Source organism: Ambystoma mexicanum, chromosome 1p (assembly GCF_040938575.1).
Source record: "Ambystoma mexicanum isolate Mex_15411 chromosome 1p, UKY_AmexF1_1, whole genome shotgun sequence".
Taxonomy (NCBI): Eukaryota; Metazoa; Chordata; class Amphibia; order Caudata; family Ambystomatidae; genus Ambystoma; species Ambystoma mexicanum.
In genome coordinates this window covers 778,123,656-778,144,349 of record NC_090921.1, presented here as the reverse complement: position 1 = coordinate 778,144,349, position 20,694 = coordinate 778,123,656, and the positions used below count along the sequence as shown (strand labels likewise).

The following is a 20,694-nucleotide window of genomic DNA, read 5'->3' as shown; positions in this document are numbered from 1 at the left end:
GAACGATCCTGCCAGGAGCTCTAAGCAATTTATGTGTAGACGAAGCTCCTCTTCGCTCCACTTGCCTCCGGTCTGTAAAGACCCACATCTGGCTCCCCAGCCTTTCCGGCTGGCATCTGATTCTATTATCAAATCCGGTCTGTCTCCGAATATGGCTCGCCCATTCCAAGCGTCCATATTCTTTAACCACCATTCCAGTTCTGTAATCGAGTCCTGATCCAGCGGCACTTGTTGATGGTACCTCAGACCTAGCTGCAGATGCTTTATTTTCAATCTCTGCAGTGCACGGTAGTGCAGTGGCCCCGGAAAAATGGCCTGAATAGATGCTGCTAGCAGCCCCACTATTCTCGCTAATGTCCTGAGAGATACTTGTCGCTTCTCTAAGCATATTCTGATCTCTCTCTTGATGTCTCTCATCTTCCGAGCTGGAAGCTCTAAGGTCGCCTTCTTGGTGTCTAGAATGAATCCCAGGAAGTCTAACCTCTGTGCTGGTATGGTATCTGACTTTTCCTTGTTCACTAGGAATCCTAGTGAGGTCAGAAGGTCCTGCACCCATCTCGTTTGGTATACTAATACCTCCCGGTCTTCTGCAAGCAGCAGGAGATCGTCCAGGTAAATAATAAGCCTTATGCCTTTCTCCCTGATCGCTGCCGATACTGGCTTCATTAGCTTTGTAAATGCCCATGGTGCCGAAGCAAGACCGAATGGCATCGATTTGAATTGCCAGAAACGACTTCGCCAGCGAAAAGCTAGAAATGGTCTGTATTCCTCTAGAACAGGTACTGTGAGGTAAGCGTCCTTTAGATCTAGACGCGTCAACCAATCTCCTTCTCTTAGGGAGTCTCTGAGCTGATGGACGCCTTCCATCTTGAAGTGCCGATATATGATCCAGCCATTCAGCTCCTTGAGATTTATCACCGGGCGTACTTTCTCCTTCCTGTGCACTAGGAACATATTGCTCACAAACTTCGGGGCTGTCTCGCATTTCTCTATCGCCTGCTTGGCCACTAGCTGCGCTATCTCGCTGTCTAGCTCTGCTTGTTCCGCTTGCGCTAATCTCTGGCTCCGCGGTTCGTATCGCTGCACTGGGGTCTCTATGAAATCTAGATGCAGTCCGCTGACGGTCTGCAGTATCCAGGAATCGCTTGAAAGCTTGCGCCAACTCTCTAAATATCTGCGCGTCCTCCCCCCTACTGGGGGATACATAATCGCTCTCACCTGGCGTAAATCCTTGACCTCTTCCCGATCCTCTGGACCTTCGGCCTCTTGGGAATCTCCCCCTGGATGGGAAAAAGGTGTCTTGATTCCTGTTCTCCCAGTATTGTGCCCTGGTGTTCTGAGGTCTTCTCCCTCCTTGGTAGCGACCGGCAGCTCGACCTCTGTAGCGGCCGGTCCCTCCAAAAACTCTGCTGGGGAATATCTTGCGAATAGACGCTTGAGCCTTCTCCAGTGATGCGAAAGTTCCTACGAACCGGCCCATCTCCTTCCCGAAGGTCTCTCCGAATAGGAGGCCTTGTGCGCCTTCCCCTGCTTCATATGACGATAAGTCGCTCAATTTAGAGTCTATCTTGAGCAATAAGCCCTTCCTTCTCTCTGCTGCGATGGCACAATTTGCGTTTCCAAGCAGGCAGACGGCTCTTTGAGCCCATCCTGCGAGGGCTTCCGGATCCACCTCTTCACCTGTGTCCTTCGCCCTTTCTGCGAGGTCCATGATTTTTGCGAGCGGACCTGCTAAATCTAGTAACTTCTCCTGACAGGACTTCCAGGATCTATCAATCCCCTTCCGGGGGTCTTTACTGGCCTTGGCTACAAAAGTCAGCATTTTTGGGTCGAGCTCCGGTGCTTCCGCCACCTTTCCTGGCAAGTCTGGGCGCGGGCACTCTGCTCGTAGGCGCTGTCTCACTTCCTTGTCTAGTGGCTTGCGTAATCTTGCTGCCATATACTGGGTCACTCGGGGGGATGGTTGCCACTCGGTGGACCTCGGATTATGAATGCTGTCTGGGTCGAACATATCCTCCTCGTTTTCTACGAGGTGTTTCTCCTTCCTCGCTTTCTTGCCCCCACTGGGTCTAGACCAGTCATCTTCTTCTCCTTCCTCATCTCCTAACGAGCCTTGCTCCTCTACTAGCTCTTCCTCCGAGCCCAGGTCTTCTCCCATATTATCTTCCCCTGGAACGGGGGTCGTGAGGTTCGGCACTGCCTGCTTCTGTAGGTACGCTTCTTTAAGCTTAGCAAAAGCGTCAGGCACCTCCGAGGCCTTTTCTATCGCCTCCTCATATGAGCCCCGGGGGTCGTCAGAGGATTTCCTCTTTAGGGCTTGTTTACTCCCCTTCTGCCCTTCATTCGAGGGTTCTGTGGGCGTGCGCTTATCTGCTCTGGTGCTGGTCTTTGGCTGCGAGAGTATGGCCTCTAACGTCTCCAGCCTCTCTTGTAGGGGTCTCACCCCTTCTGCCACTGCATCTATAAGAGAGCTACCCAGCACTTGCTTGAAGCTGGCAGCGAGGTCCTGGGATTGCTCCTCCTCACTCCACTCAAAGTCTGACATGTTCCTTTGTGCTGTGTGCCTAGAATACCTGGTACAGGTGTCTTAGCACGCCCACTCTCTCTTATGATGTTCTTTTTTTTTTTTTTTTTTTTTATATAAGTGGCTGCACCTCTGTCTTTCTTCAGCCTTCCGGCCTTCAATCAACTTTCCACTATCCCACTGCCTCTTGGCAGCGTAGGGCTCCTATGCCCGAGTCTTCCAGCTCTTGCTGTCACGTTCTATGCACGGTGTTGATGTCCGTGTCTCAGCTGATCGAGCTGCGTGCACCGTCTCTCACCCCTTCTTAGATTCTACTAGTCGGGGTCGAGAGGGGAAAAAAGCTCCGCGTCTACGAACGCTGGCGTTGGAAATAATCCTTCGCCGCTTCGCGATGACGCTACGCGCCCTAGCGCGTGTAGGCTCCGCCCACCCGCGGGTGGGGGCTATGCCGATGAGGCGATCCGCTTCGCGCTTTGCGCACTGTTCCGTGCGCGACCTGCCTATGCTCGTGAGGCTGACCGCGCCCCTGAGGTGTCGGGTATACGGCACGGGGCCGTCAGCCTCTCGGCGGACCCTATGTATCAAGGGAATTTTCCTGGGGCTCCGCCGATATCCCCTCGACGACCGCTCTGAGTCAGGGGAAATCTGAAACTTAACGCGCTCGCGCGTAGTATGACATTTGCGGTGAAAAAGAACGCCTCTAGACTAATTATCTCGCGTTCTCCCTGCGAACCACACTCAACATCTCTTTCCATCTACCATTCCTCTCTTCAGTCAACCCATATATCCACAGGCATTCGGAGAGGAAAGGAAATAGTACTTATCTGCTTGAAGAGCAGTAAAAGAAGAGGAGGAGTCCAGGCACAGGAAGTGGATTGGGACTGGTGGAGAGAGCATGGACTACAGAGGATCATGGATTTTGTAGTTTAAAAAAAAAAAAAAAAAAAAAAAAATTGCTAGTTTTAAAGCACTTTTCAGGATTTTGTTTTACATGTTTGTTGAACTGCTGAAGAGTAGAAATAAAGGAAGATGAAGCATAATGCTCGCCTCCAGTCTTGCCATAGAAATACGATTACGGTGAGTAATGTCTCCCATATATATATATATATATATATAATGCTTTTTTTTGTTTTAAAAAAAAACTTTTTAGATGTGGGATAGGATTAAAGGATACTGTTTGTGGGTTATTCTGCCTATTAGGGGTCCTCTGGATCTCTAGTTTTACCACAGTCTCAGGGATTTGGCACCAAGATGCTTCGTAACACAGTCACAGCGATATTGTGCCCATTACACTTGACCCTCCAAACAGTCTCAGAGATTTAGGGCCTGCATGCTATTTATAACCTTTCCAGGGATATATTACTCTGCTTACTCCTCTGGAATATATTGTGCCAAGCTCACTTGTCAGGAATATTACTTACCTATCTGTTAGGCTATGCCTATGGAGATGGTATGCCATGCACAGCCAAAACTTGTACTGTGGTGGGTGGGGCCAGGTCCCAGTGTCGCGCGCGCACTGGCTCAGCTTCCATAAAATTGAGTGTTTGCTTGACAAAAGACTCAAGTCCTGTTCTGTCTAGAGTGTTATGCCACAAGTATGCGGGAAAGGGGACTTTAAACTGGAAGCACAGTGGTAAGTACGGTGAGCAATTTCTGTTACTACACAGCTTTCTTCCTTGTACGCCTAGAGCCCTCCCTAGCCACCCGCTAAAGTTGGATCTCTTGCTAGGGCAAATGGTTGCCTGTCGAAGGTGATAGACTCACTTCATCAAAGTAATGGGAAGAGGAAAAAAAAGGTGGTGTAATGAATATTACAGGTAAGTAATAGGAGAGGTTTATTGTGTGTATGAACAGATGGAGAAACCACCAGAGAAGGCTCAAAGGACCTTTTTTGTGATATTGCTGTCTACAAGTCGGCTTTCTGCCTACCTGGAATATTTCTCTGTAGCCAATTTTGGGTCTTATGCTGTACAGTTTCTGTTCTCTATTTAAAGGTAAGGGTGTATCAACCTATCTGTTTTGTCTCTTTAAACTGGCCATACCCTATTTGTTGGTTGTTCATGTGCATAATGAATAGACCAAGTCATGATACTTTTATTTGATTCCTCACCTTTATATGTTGATCAAATGTTTGGAAAAACAAATACTTATCTGTATTGGCTGCTAATTGCCTGTGGTAATTACATGGCGGCTTTAGTAGAGCATTTTACACTTGCAAGAATAATTATTAATAGCCAAGCTCTGTAACTCAGCCTTTAACTCCTTTTTGTACATACAGGAAAAGTTGTGTTAGGCAGACAGACAGCATTTTTTTGCTGAATGTCATTGTAAATAACCTATCAATCAATCAAACAAACAGTTTTCTTGTTAAACAGTTTTGCTGCCATTTGGCAACAGAGACACTTTTAGCACTGGAAGGTCACATTCAGTAAGAAGCAAGGCTGGCACTGTAGCTTTGTTTCGTAACATTCTGCCAGTGAAAATGTGCAATTTGATGTTAGCTCATATATTCCGCACACATGTACATGAATGGTAAATCCATTTGCAGATCACCCGTCAATAGGATTTAGCAAGCCCATCAATCCGATTTCCTCACAATCTGGTTGGGTAATGATTGATATTCTGTGCCTTAATTAACAACTATGTTGATAAAGAAGTCATGATTGCTTGGTGATAGCCACCATTAGTTTATTACGGTTCTTCTTTGCCATTGATCTTTTATGGCCTCATGTAATGTGCAACTGTCTACTATGCCGCAATCACTCTAAAGCTTTCAAAGATGTTCATAGAAGAGGATTTTCTGATGTCCAGTTGAGTGCTGTATTAAGGAATTGGCCTGAAGCTCAAACTGTAGCTGAAGGGGGCGTGCACTTTAACATTATCTCTTCAATCGTCTTGTATTTCCACTACTACTTTTGCCTATGCTCTTTATCCCATTCTAATTATTACAATTATTCTCAGTTTTGCATTTTTTTTCACTCACATCTCCCATACTCATGGCTTCCCCTCTGACCTTCTCTTCTGTCTATCCCTCCTACCTTCTTCTGTCTCTCCGGTCTGCTCCTTTTCATACTGCCTCAACCCTCACCTTCTTTTGTTTTTCTCCCTATCTGCACCTCATCTTACTACTCCTCTTTCTTTCGGTAGATCTTGCTGTCGAGCTGCTCTCTGTGCCAGAGTTGTAACTCTCTAGTGTATGACGAGGAGATCATGGCAGGGTGGACACCGGACGACTCCAACCTCAAGACCACTTGTCCCTTTTGTGATCATCCCTTTGTTCCCTTCCTTAACATCGAGATCACAGATTACCAGGCCCAGGCGAGGTACTTCCCAGGACAGTTCTTTGCAAAAAGCCCTTGTCCTTTGTTTTTGTCCGTCCGATTCCCTTTCCTAACAATGTCTGTTCCTGAAGTATATTATAGCTATTGCGCTGATGTGCTATTGGTGTTGGACGTTGCACCTATGTTCCATAGCAGTGGGCGTGTACTCCTTTATATTTTATTTGTGGGCTTTAGCTCCTTTGTACTGTGGTGGTTTGCTGTTCCATTTGTGTACTACAGCTGTAGCTGTAACTTCTGTGTACTACAACTATGGGTGGTCGCTCCTTTGTGCTGAAGCTGTGGGCAGTTATACCTGTGTACTGAAGCGTTGAGCAATTGAACTGTGTCTTATGTGAAAGCATCAAAACATTAACATCTAAACTATGAAACGTCAAAACAAAAATAGACCAATGTAATTTTGATGTTTCTTCTTCAGATTTTCCCCTCGTTTCTTTTGTTTCAGAGTAAGTGCCCATCTCCAACTCACATTCCATTCCCTGGCTGCTCATCCAGATTATTTTAAATTTGCACTTGGAGCATAACCAAACCTCCTATATCCCCTCTTGATGAATCTTAATTTGGAAATTAATTGGCCCCAGCTACAGCCCACAGGAATGACAACCTACAGTTATAGTATGTTGTATTTGGTACAATGTAATTACGTCGGATGCATGAGAAAACAAGATGGTTGATCTCTTTTGTTTTCAGTACTGGCCACAGAGAATAGTATCTTAAATCTGCTGTAAAAAAAACATGTTTGATTTGTAAACTATTCTTGCAGAAAAGTGGCAGGGGTAATAAGTCCAGAGCACATAAAAAAAGTGAGAAAGGGAATTTCTGATCCCTCTCAAAGAGGAGAAAAGTCCTAGAGAGAAAAATAAATGAGTTGAGATCCCATAAGAAACTAAACACAGAAAGCTCACACACCAAAACATTGATTACAAAAGTTAAATGTTTTGCATTTTCAATATAAATATTGTGATTATTGTACAAAAGATACTTCTGTGCACTGATTCTGCTGGTTGTTTTTCTTGTGTAGCCTAGCTGTAGGTTGTTGCTGCTGTTTACTGTTGTGATTGGCTTTTGTTTGCATCACATATTCGTCAATATTTATCAGCATTATCAGCTCTGCCTCACAGTGACTCTTTCTCTCTATAACATATTTATTTATTCTCTGTACTTAAGTTTGCATCTCCGCTTGACCAGGATCTTATGCTGTATTCACATGTCTGCATCTGGGACTTTCTGAAAACCTCTCACTAGATACCTCTGTTTTATCAGTATTGCTGTCAGTACCTTTGCTCTGGTCTCTCTCTTTGCCTGTGTATTTCTCTTTCCTTCAGTCTGTCCATTATGCCTTTGTGCCCTCTGTCCTTTTGCTCCCATCTATACCTTTTCCCCAAGTTTTTTTTACGATTGGTCTCATTCTATCTCTTTTTCTATCTATTCATCTTTATGTATCCATCCACCTCTTTGCTCTTCTGTCTTGTAACTTTGTCCCGCACTGTTCCATTCTGCTTGCATCCCTCTGTTTCTCCATTTCTGCACCCCAATCTATCTCTACCATGATCCTACTTGTCTCATTAGTTAGCTCTTTATCTTTCCCTTCTTCTCTGTATGTGTTTCTTTTTAACCATTTTCTCTTCCCTTTGTCCATTTCTTTTTCATTGACTTTTTGCCTTTTCCTCAATCTCTATTCATCTCTTTTCCTTTGCTTTTGTCATTTTTACTCTCTATATCGCTGCCTATGTCACCCTCTGTCTGTTGTATTAACCTTATGTCTTTTTGCCTCCCTTTTACTTGTTATATCTCTTATCTGTGTCTCGGAACCTACTCTCTGCCCTGGTGGCTTTATGTGCTGTTTGTGGGTCTGTCCTTCTATCCTGGTTATGCAATTTCTCTTCCTTCTTTTTCATGTCCTTTATTTGTCACATAATCCAGGCTTGTTTTGAATATTTGTTGTCTTGCCTTTGTCTAGTTTACTTCCAAAATAAATATCAGATTAATTACAATGTTTATTTCATTTCAGTGGCTCTGCAGTGGCCTCTTCCACAGAAGAGAGCGCAGTGGCACCTGTCCCAGGTGGCCGGGGCCCAGTCCTCAGTAACCGATATGAGTGCTTGGCGCTAGACGATGAAGTATCAGAAATCATCCCAACTGTCTGCAACGGCTGCACCGACAACTTGGTACAATGTCTTTGGTCTCAGACAAACATTGCAGTGTAGAGTGTAGGGTTGTAGAGAATAACCATGCAGGACAAACCCGACAGTGGAGACACATAATGTTCTAGTGAGCTACTAGAGGCTCACAGAATATAGGTACATACTGGAATTGTGTGCTGGAAAAATTCTTTGATAGTGCTGCAACGCTGTGTTTCCTGACAAATTACCAATAGGTGGACCTGCCTCTCAGCGAAGTCCTATTGCTACATTTCACAAATATCCTTTTGTCCTTTTATTCAAACGCTTATTGCACTATTGAATAGGATGGCCATTTCCAACCAGATATAGGACTGTGTGCCATTTGTCTTGTCATTTACTTACAGGTGTCTACGAGTCAAAATCGTAACTCTGAGCTTGTCACTGTGCCCTATCTGAGCCCCCTGGTATTGAGGAAAGAGCTGGAGAGCTTGCTAGAAAATGAGGGAGGAGACTTCTTGTCCCAGGCAGAGCTGGTGAACAGCCATCCCATTATCTACTGGAACCTGGTGTGGTACTTCCAGCGATTGTCCTTACCAAGCAACCTGCTACAGCTTGTGATGTCTTCCAAGCACATCAGGCAGACCCCCCAGGTACCCTTTCACTCTTCCCCAGTTTCCTTCTGATGCTTCCACTATTCCTAAAGCCTTTTAAGTAGGAAGGCACCATTAAAGTAGGTATGTGTTGACCCAACATATGCTTATTTTTGTATAACATCACAATACTGCTTCCACCTTTGCTTGTTTATGCTACTGCATGCTGGGGAGGAGAGCATGGGGGTCAGTGAGGGGTTCAGAATGCTATATCTTCCCAATATGCCTTTAAGTCCATTTTCTGCTGTTTTAACATATGGAATTATGTGCTCTCCTCCGAGCCAACTTCACCTGCTGGTTTCATTTGTCAGTTTCCTTGTTGCCTATGTGCCTTAAGTTGCCAGAAGGGGAAAAGACTGCAGGTATACTGAGGGCCCAATGTGGCTACCACTCTTCTCGGAAAACATCTCTACTTCTGAAATCTCTAAAGCTGCAATGTGGAGATTGATGCAGACCTTTGGATTCAAATGTACAAGCTGATTCCCAAGTGGGCCAGTCTGCTTTGTGGAATCTGTTTGGCTAAATGTAGCATAATTCCCTTTTTTTCTTATAGCCTCCCCTCCCCCAGCGGTTTTGCAATGAGCTTCCTACCCCATTCAAGGTTTATGAATCATAATGAAAATCTCATGAGGAAGGAATGCTTAGTTACTTGTAATTACAGTTCCCCATCATGGGTATCTTCAGCATACTCAAAACCACTCTCTCGACTCGTCTATATGAACGACCTATGGTTAAAGACGCAAAAAGAATTGGTGTGGATCATTCCTTTGATGTATGCATGGTGCATTATGGGACGCTGCAGCAGCGTTGCACCTTAAAGTATCAGTGTTCTTTGGTTTACGTTTACATGGCAGACTATTTGCCTTGCTATTTTACTTTTGTTAATGGGCGTCTGGTATGTTGTGTCTTTTTTTTTTGTAATTGTCCACCGAAAAAGTGGAAAAACTCACTAATTTCTCAACAGGTTTAGGAAAACCCCATTTTGAAAGTCCCCAAAAATAGTTGACGAACAGGTGAAAGATATAATTTGAGAGGGTCCGAGGGGGTGTGGGCCTGTATCTGGTGGGGTAGGAGGCACCAGTAAATGTAAGGGAAAGGGAGAAAAGAAAAAACAAGCATTCATGGAAACCTGGTCCACAATTTGCTACGTTTGAATTGTAAGGGTTGAGTGCGGTCACCACCATCACTCTCTCCGTTATTCAAAGCAGCAGCAAAATTGTTTGTGAGATAGGCATGGTATCAAGAGAGACACAGACTCAAAAGGATTTGTTTTAAAACCTTTATGTATTAAGGTTCCTGGGTTGGCGGAATGCCTGACTGGCCCTAACTCTAAAGGGATGGTTCTTTTAACTGATGTTTCTAATGGCGGTCGTTGTCTAATAGTCCAAAATGAACGTCTGTCTGTGTCTAAACTTATGCTTGCTCACGCTTTACAAAAATGTGGTAGGGAAGTATTTTGAAAAGGAAAAATCGTAACTCATCAAAAATGGCAAAACCAAAGTTGGTTTCAGGTGGTCTTCTCACCAGGTGCAATATGGTCAATGTCACACAGATGGGATCACTCAACAAGGCTGTTCGTAAGACCTTCTTCACAGAGCCCTTACCGTGAGTTTAAATGCCTTCAGTGTTTTTTGAGTTCCTTTGGGTTCCCTTCCCCAAGCTTCAACTTGTTCACTTTACTTTCCTCAATAGGCCTCTCAGGGTTCCCTTCCCTAAGCTCAGGCCTCTTACAACTTTGAAAACACCAAGTCAGTTTCCTCAATAGGCCTCTTGGGGTTCCCTTCCCCAAGCTCTGGCCTTTTCCGGCTTTCAAAACCCAAAGTCAGCTTCCTCACTAAGCCTCTCAAGGTTCCGTTCCCCAAGCTAGGGCCTTTTCCAGCTTTCAACACAAAACAAAATATGTCACAGTTCCGCTTTAGTCTCTTAGGGTGCCCTTCCTCAAGCTTAGGCCCCTCTAGTTTTAAACACCAATTCAACTGGTCATGATGTGCCTTTTCCTTATATATCGTCTGTCTTATATTCCATCCTCTCATGGGGTAGAATCAGAGGCTTTCGAAAATGGCCAGGCTCTTTACTTTTCCTCAGCGCGACCACTCATGACTCTCTTGTCCCTCTCTTTCTTCTCTGTACTTTTCCCTTTGTGGAGCACACTTGCACTGCCCTTTATGCCTTTTTATGTTGTGTGCCTCCTGCACCTTTCTTTCACTCTTTCGTGCACTCCTGCACTCCTGCACTTGCTTCTTTCTTTCTGGGTCACTTGCACCCTTTTTACACTGTCTTTTCCTTTCCTGCCTCTTGCACCTTTTCCATGGGTTTATGGCCCTCTTTATGATATGATATGGCATTTATAACGCACCTGTAGACAAGTGTTTCTAGGCGCGACAAGACAAGGCGGGGGAAACGGAGGGAGGAAAAAAACAACAATCTTACTAGACCTTGTGTCATTCAGATCGCGCAAGTGCAGGGAAGTGGGAGGGGAGAAGTGCTGAGGGGGCCGGGAGGGGAAAAGTGCAGGTAACTCAATAAGTGCAGCTAGCAGGTGGCTCATAAGTGCAGAGAGAAGGGACTGTAGGGTTGCAGATACAGACCATAAGTGCTGGGGGAGCCCAGAGGCAGTGCGAGGGCAACTGAACATGCCGGAGCCTGGGCCCGAGTTCAGAGGGTAGCCAGGTGACCATTGCGCGCAGCAGTCCGGACATCAGCCGGGGAGAGGAAGAGAGAAAGCGGAAGCGAAAAGGAAGGTCTTGAGTTGCTTCCGGAACCAGAGGTGGTTCTGCTCATGTTTGAGAGGCAGGGAGGCTGTTCCAGAGGGAGGCCCCAGCCGAAGAGGGAGATCTGCCTCTGCTTGGAAAAGTTTCTAACCCTCAGAGAATTGGAAGTGGATGACCAAAGAGCTCGAGAAGGGAGATGTTTAGAAAGAGAGAGTTGGGGAGCGGTCCCAGACCCCAGATGATTCAAAGGGTCTTGAAGTTGATCCTTGCTGCCACAGGGAGCTGTGAGAAACTTAAGGGTATTCTCCCAAGTAGATCTCGGGAATCCCTTATTTAGGTGGCCAGGGAAGAGCTGGCCCTATCTTATCCTAACCGTAAAGGCAAAAGAGCGGGAAAGATCACCTGGCTAAGGGAGCCCAGGGTTGTGCTTGGGGAAATAACCCAGGATAGATGCGGTATTATACCAAAGCGCAAGGTAAGGAGGACGGAATCCCTGAGGCTTTTGTGGACCATGCCACATCTGCCTCCATTCCTCACATCGCATCTCTCTTGCCCAAATATAACAAATCCCCTAGTTTCCCAAACCCAGTTATATTCAGGAACCACCTCTCCCAGAATCCCTACTTTCCCATGTCCTACCCAAGTACTCCCAGTTATTCTCTTTCCCATTCCTCTGGTTGTTTTCCACACCGTGTATCTGCTCAGACAAACCACTACCGTTCCCACAATCCCCCCTGTTCATCTCATGATGATAATCCCTGTCATTCACGTTTGTTTCACAAACCCTCCCAGATTCACAAACCCCCCAAAGGACAAAGAAAACATTCTTCATGTCACTTCCACCCAATCCCCCCCAACCCCTTTTCGGACACGAACACTTTCTCCCGACACAAAGGACAACGGACAAATAAAACTGTTTACCTGACATGTCTCAACCCAATGGTCGGGCAATTGACCAAAATCACACACACCTAACAGCCCTTTCCGTTCCCCACAGGGATAAAAGGTGGAGCACGAGAGCACAATATGGCAAGGCAGACCACACAACGAGAGAGCTAACTCAGTATGGCAGTTCAAGAGGAGGAGAAAGAAGGTGCGAACCAAGAGGGTGACAAGGAGAGAAGTGACCTTGCCCTTTCCTTCCAAGGCCCGTGAAACCTCCACAGAAGGAATCGTAAGACCGCGAACAATAGCCGGTGTGTGTTGCAGCAGATGTCAGTGGTAGACGGGTCCCTCTTCTGCTGATAACCAAGATGCTTGCCACAGTGGTACCGGCCTTGACTTCCGCAACAAGAAGCCAAGCGATTCATCACAGCCAGTGAGTCGAGGGGAGAGCTGAAAAGAAACCGAACTTTGTTGAACAAAAGTAGCAAACGGCTAATTGAAGAAAGTACAAAGAACTGTTGTTTCGATACGAGAGGAGAAAACCAGCTACAGAGGAGTCAGACACCACGTGGGTGTTCACTTGAGGAACTCTGGACGATAACCCTATGGTTGAAACTACCGTTACCAGAAGACCTCGGGAACAGCACAAGAAGAGAGTCAAAGTGGTCATACAGGGGTCTAGTAAAATCCTACTTACAGTCGAAAGTCTTTGACCGGCAAAGGAAGGTAAAGCTAAGGGAAGTGAGTCCTGCACTATGTGTGAATTGCAAAAGTTGGCAAGAGTGAACCCGGCGGAGGAATGCCGATGAAAAGGGGCAGAGTCTGAAATCCCAGTAAATAATGTGTTGACAAGAGTAAACCCAGCAAGGGATGTCCACAGTGAACTGTTTAAAAGGACGTTAAGATTTGTAAGCGTTACAAAGGAGATTATGTTGAAAATCCGTAGAGAATTCGGCAGAGGGAGGCAAACAGTCGAGAGGGGGATCCAGGGATGAAAAGCCATCACCCACCAACCCACAAATACAAGAGAGAAAGTCCTTGAATCCATGCCAGAGTGAACCCGACGGAGGGAGGCTGATATTCAAGAGGGGTCCCGGAAGAGGGGGAGCCAGGGGTGAAGAGGTATCACCCAAGTATAACCAGAAGAAGGACTTTGGAACTTTTGGTTGAACTTTTGTTTGGTAATTTTAAACCTGTTAGGCCCTCTGAAGCAAGAAACCCAGCTACCGAATGTCCTGACATCATTAAAATCTTTTTGTGGATCTGAGCCCAGAAGAGGGGCATCTAGGGGTGAGAAATCATCACCCAGCAAGCATATGGAAAGGAACGCCGAAGGCCCTGATAGCTGAGAGCAAAACTATTGGCTTGTGCTGGGAAAGTTTGAGCGTGTGCTGTGCTCCGGAATCCCACCTTATCCTGTGCTCAAAACGTGGGAAGAGAGACTCCGACTACCACATCCTGACTTATTATTTGTGAACACTTATTTCTTTGTCGTGAAACCTATCCCACACTCTTTGGTTGTATTTAGCGTAAGGATTGGCAATAGGTTTTTCTTAGTATAGGCCTTTTTATTTGACAAGACGCCACCAGGACTGCCACATTTTGATTTCATGGTCGTAGCTTGCCCCCATCTTAAATTTAGATTAGGCGTTTTCCCACCCTACCTATACAGTTTAATAAACACCCTTGAACTGTGATTGCTTGTGTCTGTCTATTCTTGTTTGTTTGTTTTATTATTTATAATGCGCAATTATACCCAAGGGTATCAGGGCGCAGCATTTACAAGAATATGCAAAGCTTAGTTGCAGGTATAAAGTGTACACATTGGCAAAAGGGAGTATATACAGAGCATAATAGGGAGAACAAACAATGTAAGCAGTATCAACAAAATTACAGAGCTGGGCACACGGGTTACACAGTGTGCGGATAGCATAAAGGAAGCCATGCCATTTAACTATCTTGGTGGTCTTTCAGTTTCAACCTTGAGGATACCTTGGAGCGGAAGTTCAGGTAGGGCATGTCTACTCTCAGGTTGGGAGGCAAGGAGTTCCACAGTTTAGCTGCTTTTACCGGGAAGCTGTTACCTCCTATAGTAACGAGTTTGAAGTTTGGGACAGAGAGGCGGTCTTTGTACGCAGTTCTGAGGGGTCTCGCGGAGGCTTGTCTATGGAATCTGTTGATCGGGTAGATCGGGGCGGCATTGTTAAGAGATTTGTAGGTAAGTGAGGCCGTTTTTAGGAGTATTTTGTTTCTAGTCTAGAGCCAGTTGTTCTGTTGGCTGAATCCTGAGATATGTTCTCTTCTGGGGATGCCTAAGGCTGCTCTCAGGGCATTGTTCTGGAGGGTTTGTAGCTTGTTGGTAGTAGCCTTGGAGGTTCCCAGCTAGAGAGCGTTACAGTAGTCAAGGCGGGATAGTATAAGGGCTCTAGCGAGTGTGACGCAGCTATTAAATAATAAACTAAACTAAACTAGTGTCTGATAGAAATGGTTTGGCTGAACGGATCAATTTGCACGTGTATGCCGATGATACAGAGGCTGTCGAGGGACATCGGCTCGAGGGACATCGACGTGCAGCGCCCTCTACTGAAAAAATGTTTCTGAGGCCAGCAAGCTGGAGATGATCTATCAAGATAAGGAATACGTCGGAGGACACAATCCCTTCAAAGGTAGAATACTTGATTGGGCGGCCGACCACAATTGCCTAGCGAACATCACCAATATCTCACCACTAATCTGGACCGACGCCTCGAGGACAGCTGAGGGTGATACCATGGTGGAAAACCCGAAAAATCTAAACACTGCGAGTCGTTGCACCCGGCGAAAGAAACTACTCGAGAGCGTCACAAACCCTTGAGCAAAGGCACTGTGCCATCAACGCCATCGTCGAAGGTCCCTTCGACGCATAAATCTGCGTCAACGCCATTATCGAAGGGCTCATCGACGCATAGGTCGATCGAATCGACGCCGTCTTCGACGTCGACGCCAAAAAAGAGCAAACCCACAGCCGTCACTACCTCACAGCCAGTGGTCATACCCAGAGCCTCTAACATGACTTCGAGGTCATCGACAACCTCGAGTAGGATCACGATCCTCTCGAGTTCTTCGAGGCCACTTCCAATCTTCTCGACGCCTTTTTTCTGTGTTTTCAAAGCCTTTAACGTCTGCGTCGACGTTTTCCCAACCAATTATGACAAATTTAGCCCCTTCTGCTCTGGAAATGGGATTTAAGCCATTTCCAAGGTCGGATCATTTCAGACCTTTGTCTTCAATTTATGAGGAAGGGGAGGATTCGGATCAAGAAAGACCCTTTGGGTTGCAGAGATCTGCAACACCAGACACAGAGGAATTTACCTCTGAGGAAAATAGGTTGAAGGACCTTTGAGTATCCTTACATGAGGCAAGTGGGTTCCCCAGGGTTAGATACTTCCCCAGAAATAGAATTTGCCAAACCAGACCCAGGGGAACATGCTGAGACTCCTTACAGAATTTTAATGGCAAGGATTATAGAATTCATGGGTTGGTCTACACCTTCACCTGCATTCCAACAGGATGACCTTACAGACATTTTAGTTAAAGGCCCACAGGAGGATCCTTTGGTTCCATTTCATGCTGCATTACAAAGAAAAATATTGGCTAACTGGGAAACTCCTGAGGTTATCCTGGCGGGTAACAAAAAGTTATCAGCCAAATATAGGGTATCTACTACTGACCCTGAATTTTTGTCTAAACATCCAACTCCAGAGAGTCTGGTTGTTCAAGCAGCAACTGCATCATGCACTAGATCGGCATACCCTACTGTTCCACAGGACAGGGATGACAAAAGATAGTATGGCTAAGAAAGTTTTTTCTGCATGTAGCATGGCGTTGAAATCTATTAACGCTGCTTGTACACTCGCAAGGTTCAGCCATACACTTTGGGAGTGTGCTTCATCAGCGGCTGACTGCCTCCCAGAGGGAGAAGAAAGGGAAGCGTTTCTAAACATCATTAAGGATGGTAAAGACGCAATGTGCGAATCCCTTCAAAATGGCATTGATTCTGCTGACAGCATCAGTAGGCCATGGCGGCAAGTACTACAACCCGCAGATTTGCGTGGTTGCGAAAGTCTGGGTTTGCTCCAGATGTACAAGCCTGACTTTGAAATATGCCCTTTGACGGCTCTTCTTTGTTTGGTAAGAAGGCGGATGACAGCCTAGAAAAGTTACAGACATCCAAAGCAGCAGCAAAATCCCTGGGTGCTGCAATCCGTCAAACGCCATATCGCCCCTCAGGAACCTCTTGGAGAGGCAAGTCCTTTCGCTTTTATTCCGCATTCGGAAAAGGCAGAGGACAGTTGGTTCAAAGAGGTCAAAAAAGATTCACCCGAGGTGGACGGGGTAAAAATACAAAAGCAGCAGCAGCAGGTGCCTCTTTACTCTCGGCACCTGCATCAGTCGCCTCTAAATCACTCCGAGGACTCTCCTCACAAGACACCAGTAGCGGGCAGGCCAACTCAACATCTGACGGAATGGCAGGCTATTACGTCAGATGCTTGGGCATTGGAGACAGTTGCCCAAGGTTACTGCCTGCCTTTTCTACGCATTCCTCAGAGTCATCCACCGGGGAACATCTCTCGGAAAGTTCCGGATCCTTTCCTCTTGCAGGAAATTGTAGACCTGCTGGAGAATGGTGCCATAGAACCGGTACCTTTATCGGAGAGGAACAAGGGCTGGTACTTCCCCTACTTCCTAATACCGAAGAAGGACGGAGGACTGAGACCTATCTTGGACTTACGAGAATTGATCAAGTTCCTCAGGAAGGACAAGTTCAAGATGGTAACTCTTTCTCAGATCCTTCAGGCCCTCCAGCTCCAGGACTGGCTGGTATCTCTGGACCTTCAGGATGCTTATTTCCATGTGCCAATCCATCTCAAACACAGGAAATACCTGAGGTTCGCAATTGGCGGCTCTCATTATCAATTTCGAGTTCTGCCATTTGGGCTGACCTCCGCCCCGAGGGTCTTCACCAAGCTAATGTCGGTAGTGGCTGCAAGTCTAAGGAGGGAAGGGATTAACGTCTACCCCTACCTGGACGATTGGCTGATCAGAGCTGTATCTCCGGAACAAGTTCAGATCCAGCTAGATTATGTCTGCCACTTCCTTCACAAACTGCCTCTGTGCAGAGGTGATGCAGCTCTGGTTTTGGGCAATCCAAGAAGGAATCTCTCTAGCGGCAGTTCACTTAGCCGGAGAGAAAAACGACAGCGGACGCTCTGAGCAGGCAGAGTACAGTCTCCCACGAGTGGGAACTATCTCAGGAAGTCCTTCAAAAGATCTTCACTCTTTGGGGAACCCCTCAAGTGGATCTGTTCGCCACCAGCATCAACAAGAAGTGCTATCAGTTTTGTTCAAGGGAATTTCCCCTAAGAGGAGCTCTAGGGGACGCGTTCGTTGTGGACTGGGAGTTTCCACTTCTGTACGCGTTTCCTCCAGTCCCTGTCATGAATCAAATGATCAGGAGGTTGAGAAGGTTCCGGAAAGCCATGATCCTAATTGCCCCGGACTGGGCCAGGAGAACGTGGTACCCGGACCTTCTGGACATGTCCATCTGCCCTCCAATTCGTCTTCCACTCAAGGAGAATCTTCTCTCGCAGAAGGGAGGTCAGGTTCTCCATCCAGACATCAGAACCCTCAACCTTCACGCTTGGTATCTGAAAGGTTGAGATACAAGGATTGGGACCTCCCAGATGACGTCATGAAGGTGTTGCTTTCGGCAAGAAGGCCAGCAACAACGACTTTATACCGCTGCCGTTGGAACAAATTTTGCAGCTGGTGTAGAGAAAAGAATATCGACTCCTTTTCATGTGGTACACCAACTGTGTTATCTTTTCTACTCTATTTGGCAAATTTGGGCCTTCAGGTTGGCACTATCAAGGGCTATCTCGCAGCGCTACCGATATTCAAGCGCACTGGAGAGGAACCATCGTATTTCAAGTTACCCTTAGTAATACAATTTCTGAAGGGATTAACCAATGTCTATCCTCCAAGACCATTCCAAGTTCCCTTATGGGACTTAAATGTAGTCTTAAATTTCCTGATGGGTACTCCTTTTGAACCACTCCACTCTTGTTCACTAAGGTTTCTCACCCTTAAAACTGTCTTATTAATGGCATTGACATCTGCTAGGAGGGTGAGCGAATCTTGTAAACCCCCTCATACAATTTTTCATAAAGACAAAGTTGTCCCACAAGTGAAGCCTAATTTTCTCCCAAAGGTGGTTTCTGAATTCCACATCACTCAGATTACCTTACCTTCATTTTATCCCCCTCCCCATCCGGGGAAGGAGGAAGAAAGGCTGCATAGGCTGGACCCAAGGCGGGCTTTGAGTGTTTACATCAGCAGACTTGCTAGGATTAGGCAAGCAGACCAACTGTTTGTAGGTTACTCAGGGCACAAATTGGGTTTACCGATAACAAAACAGACCATTTCCAGATGGATTATTTTAGCAATTCTGGAATGGAGCCTCCTCAAAATATTAGGGCTCATTCAACCAGGGGTATCGCAGCATCTTCGGCCCTCCAGAGAGGGGTACCGATTCGAGACATATGTGCGGCTGCCACATGCTCGTCTACACATACCTTCACAAGATTTTACAACCTGGATTCCTCCTCTAGCCAAGAGACTAGATTTGGCAAAGCTGTGTTGCACTCTGTTCATTCTTGAAGGGAAACCTGGCAATTTTACTCCCACCTCCAGTTACACACCACTGCTATGGGAGTCTATCAAGATAAGGAATACGTTGGAGGACACAATCCCTTCGAAGAACAAGTTACTTCTTACCTGGTAACGTTCTTTCGATGGGATGTTTCTCCGACGTATTCCTTATCGCCCCTCCCATACCTCCCCTCAGTAAAACTTCCCTTGTGGTTACAGCTTACGCTCCTTCTGAGTCAATAACCAATTCATGTAAAACAACTGTTAACGTCAAAACGGAACTGAGCAATGGACGCTGCGCGAGTCTATACGCATGATGACGTTGGCGCCGATACGGAGGCTGTTGAGGGACATCGGCTCGAGGGACATCGACGCGCAGCACCCTCTACTGAAAAAATGTTTCTGAGGCCAGCAAGCTGGAGATGATCTATCAAGATAAGGAATATGTCAGAGGAACATCCCATCGAAAGAACGTTACCAGGTAGAAGCCTAGTTCAGCAAGAGAGGTGGCTATAGTGCTGGCTATTGGATCTGCTGGGTCATTATATCCCAAGTTAAAGTCTCCCAAGGTGAGAACTTGAGACGAACCTTTGAGATTGCTAGATAGAATGGCATTAAGGTCTTCATCAAAGGTGCCGATGAGCCCGGTAGGCGGTAGATCAGATGGATATTGAGGGTTTGGGTATTAGTGAGTGGGACTTTGACTTATAAGGTTTTGCAGGATCGGGCATTGGTGGGAGTAACTAGTCTCATGGATAGACTACATTTATGTATAATGGCGACACCCCCTCCTCTGGAGTTGGGGCGATCTTGCCTCAGGATGGAGTAGTTATCTGGGACTGCTAGCATGAGCATGGGGCCTGCTGCAGGGTGTAACCAAGTCTCGGTAATAGCGAGGAAATCAAGATCATCTTTAAGGATCAAATCTGCAATTTCTATGGCATGTGCTACTAATGATCTGGCATTGATCAGGGCTCCCTTGATTTTAGGGCTAGCTGTGTTTTTGGTGGTAGTTATGTTTTTAGTAGTAGTTATGTGACGTTTGTCTAAGTCCTAGGTTCCTATCTGTGGTAGTGCGTGGGCGACTGGTAGGTAGTAACTGAAGGTTGGTTGTGTCTGGGTAGGGTGGTGCCTGGTCGATAAACATAGTAGGAGGCGGTGTGTTGGGTGAATGTGGTGCCATCTTAAGCTGAATTGCAATGTTCAGGAGGATGAGGACAAAGGCAAGTAAACTAGTAGTAGATAGACACATTCTAAGTAGTGGTGAGAGTATAGGTGGGTTTAAGGCTCAGCTAAATTGCCGCCAGTTGGACCAATGTAGACTTATAGTATGTACCTGGGAAGGAAGTTCCACAATGTGGATAAATGCACTAGGGTTGCCATCTAGATTTAAACATGGCAAGAGAGGCTAAGTGCATCTAAATATGGAACATAGCAAGAAGGCTAAATGCATCTAAATTTGAAACGTAGCAAGAAAAGCTAAATGCATCTAAATGTGAAACATAGCAAGAAAGGCTAAATGCATCTAAATTTGAAAAATAGCAAGAAAGGCTAAATGCATCGTAATTTGGAACATAGCAAGAAGGCTAAATGCATCTTGATACCATGCCTTCCTTACAGAGCCAGTGCAGAGATTTCAGAGCTGTAGAGATAAGATCCCTGGACTTGAGGCCAAGGACAAGTCTTGCAGTCCTGTTCTGGATAAGTTGTAGAGGTCGGAGAGTAGAGGCATGCAGATTTAGAAAGAGGCTGTTGCAGTAGTCCAGCCTAGAG

At 46.1% G+C, this 20,694-nt stretch overlaps 1 protein-coding gene across 5 annotated transcripts in view; it reads left to right on the top strand.

Annotated features, from left to right (window-relative positions):
• DENND4B (DENN domain containing 4B) overlaps positions 1–20,694 on the top strand; it is a 2,051,633-nt gene that overhangs the window by 1,887,436 nt on the left and 143,503 nt on the right. For all 5 annotated transcript variants that reach the window (XM_069651381.1, XM_069651348.1, XM_069651357.1 and 2 more), the window contains 3 exons: positions 5,672–5,847; positions 7,874–8,030; positions 8,390–8,635. In XM_069651381.1, the coding sequence (XP_069507482.1) occupies positions 5,672–5,847; positions 7,874–8,030; positions 8,390–8,635 (579 nt within the window). The remainder of the gene's footprint in view (positions 1–5,671; positions 5,848–7,873; positions 8,031–8,389; positions 8,636–20,694) is intronic.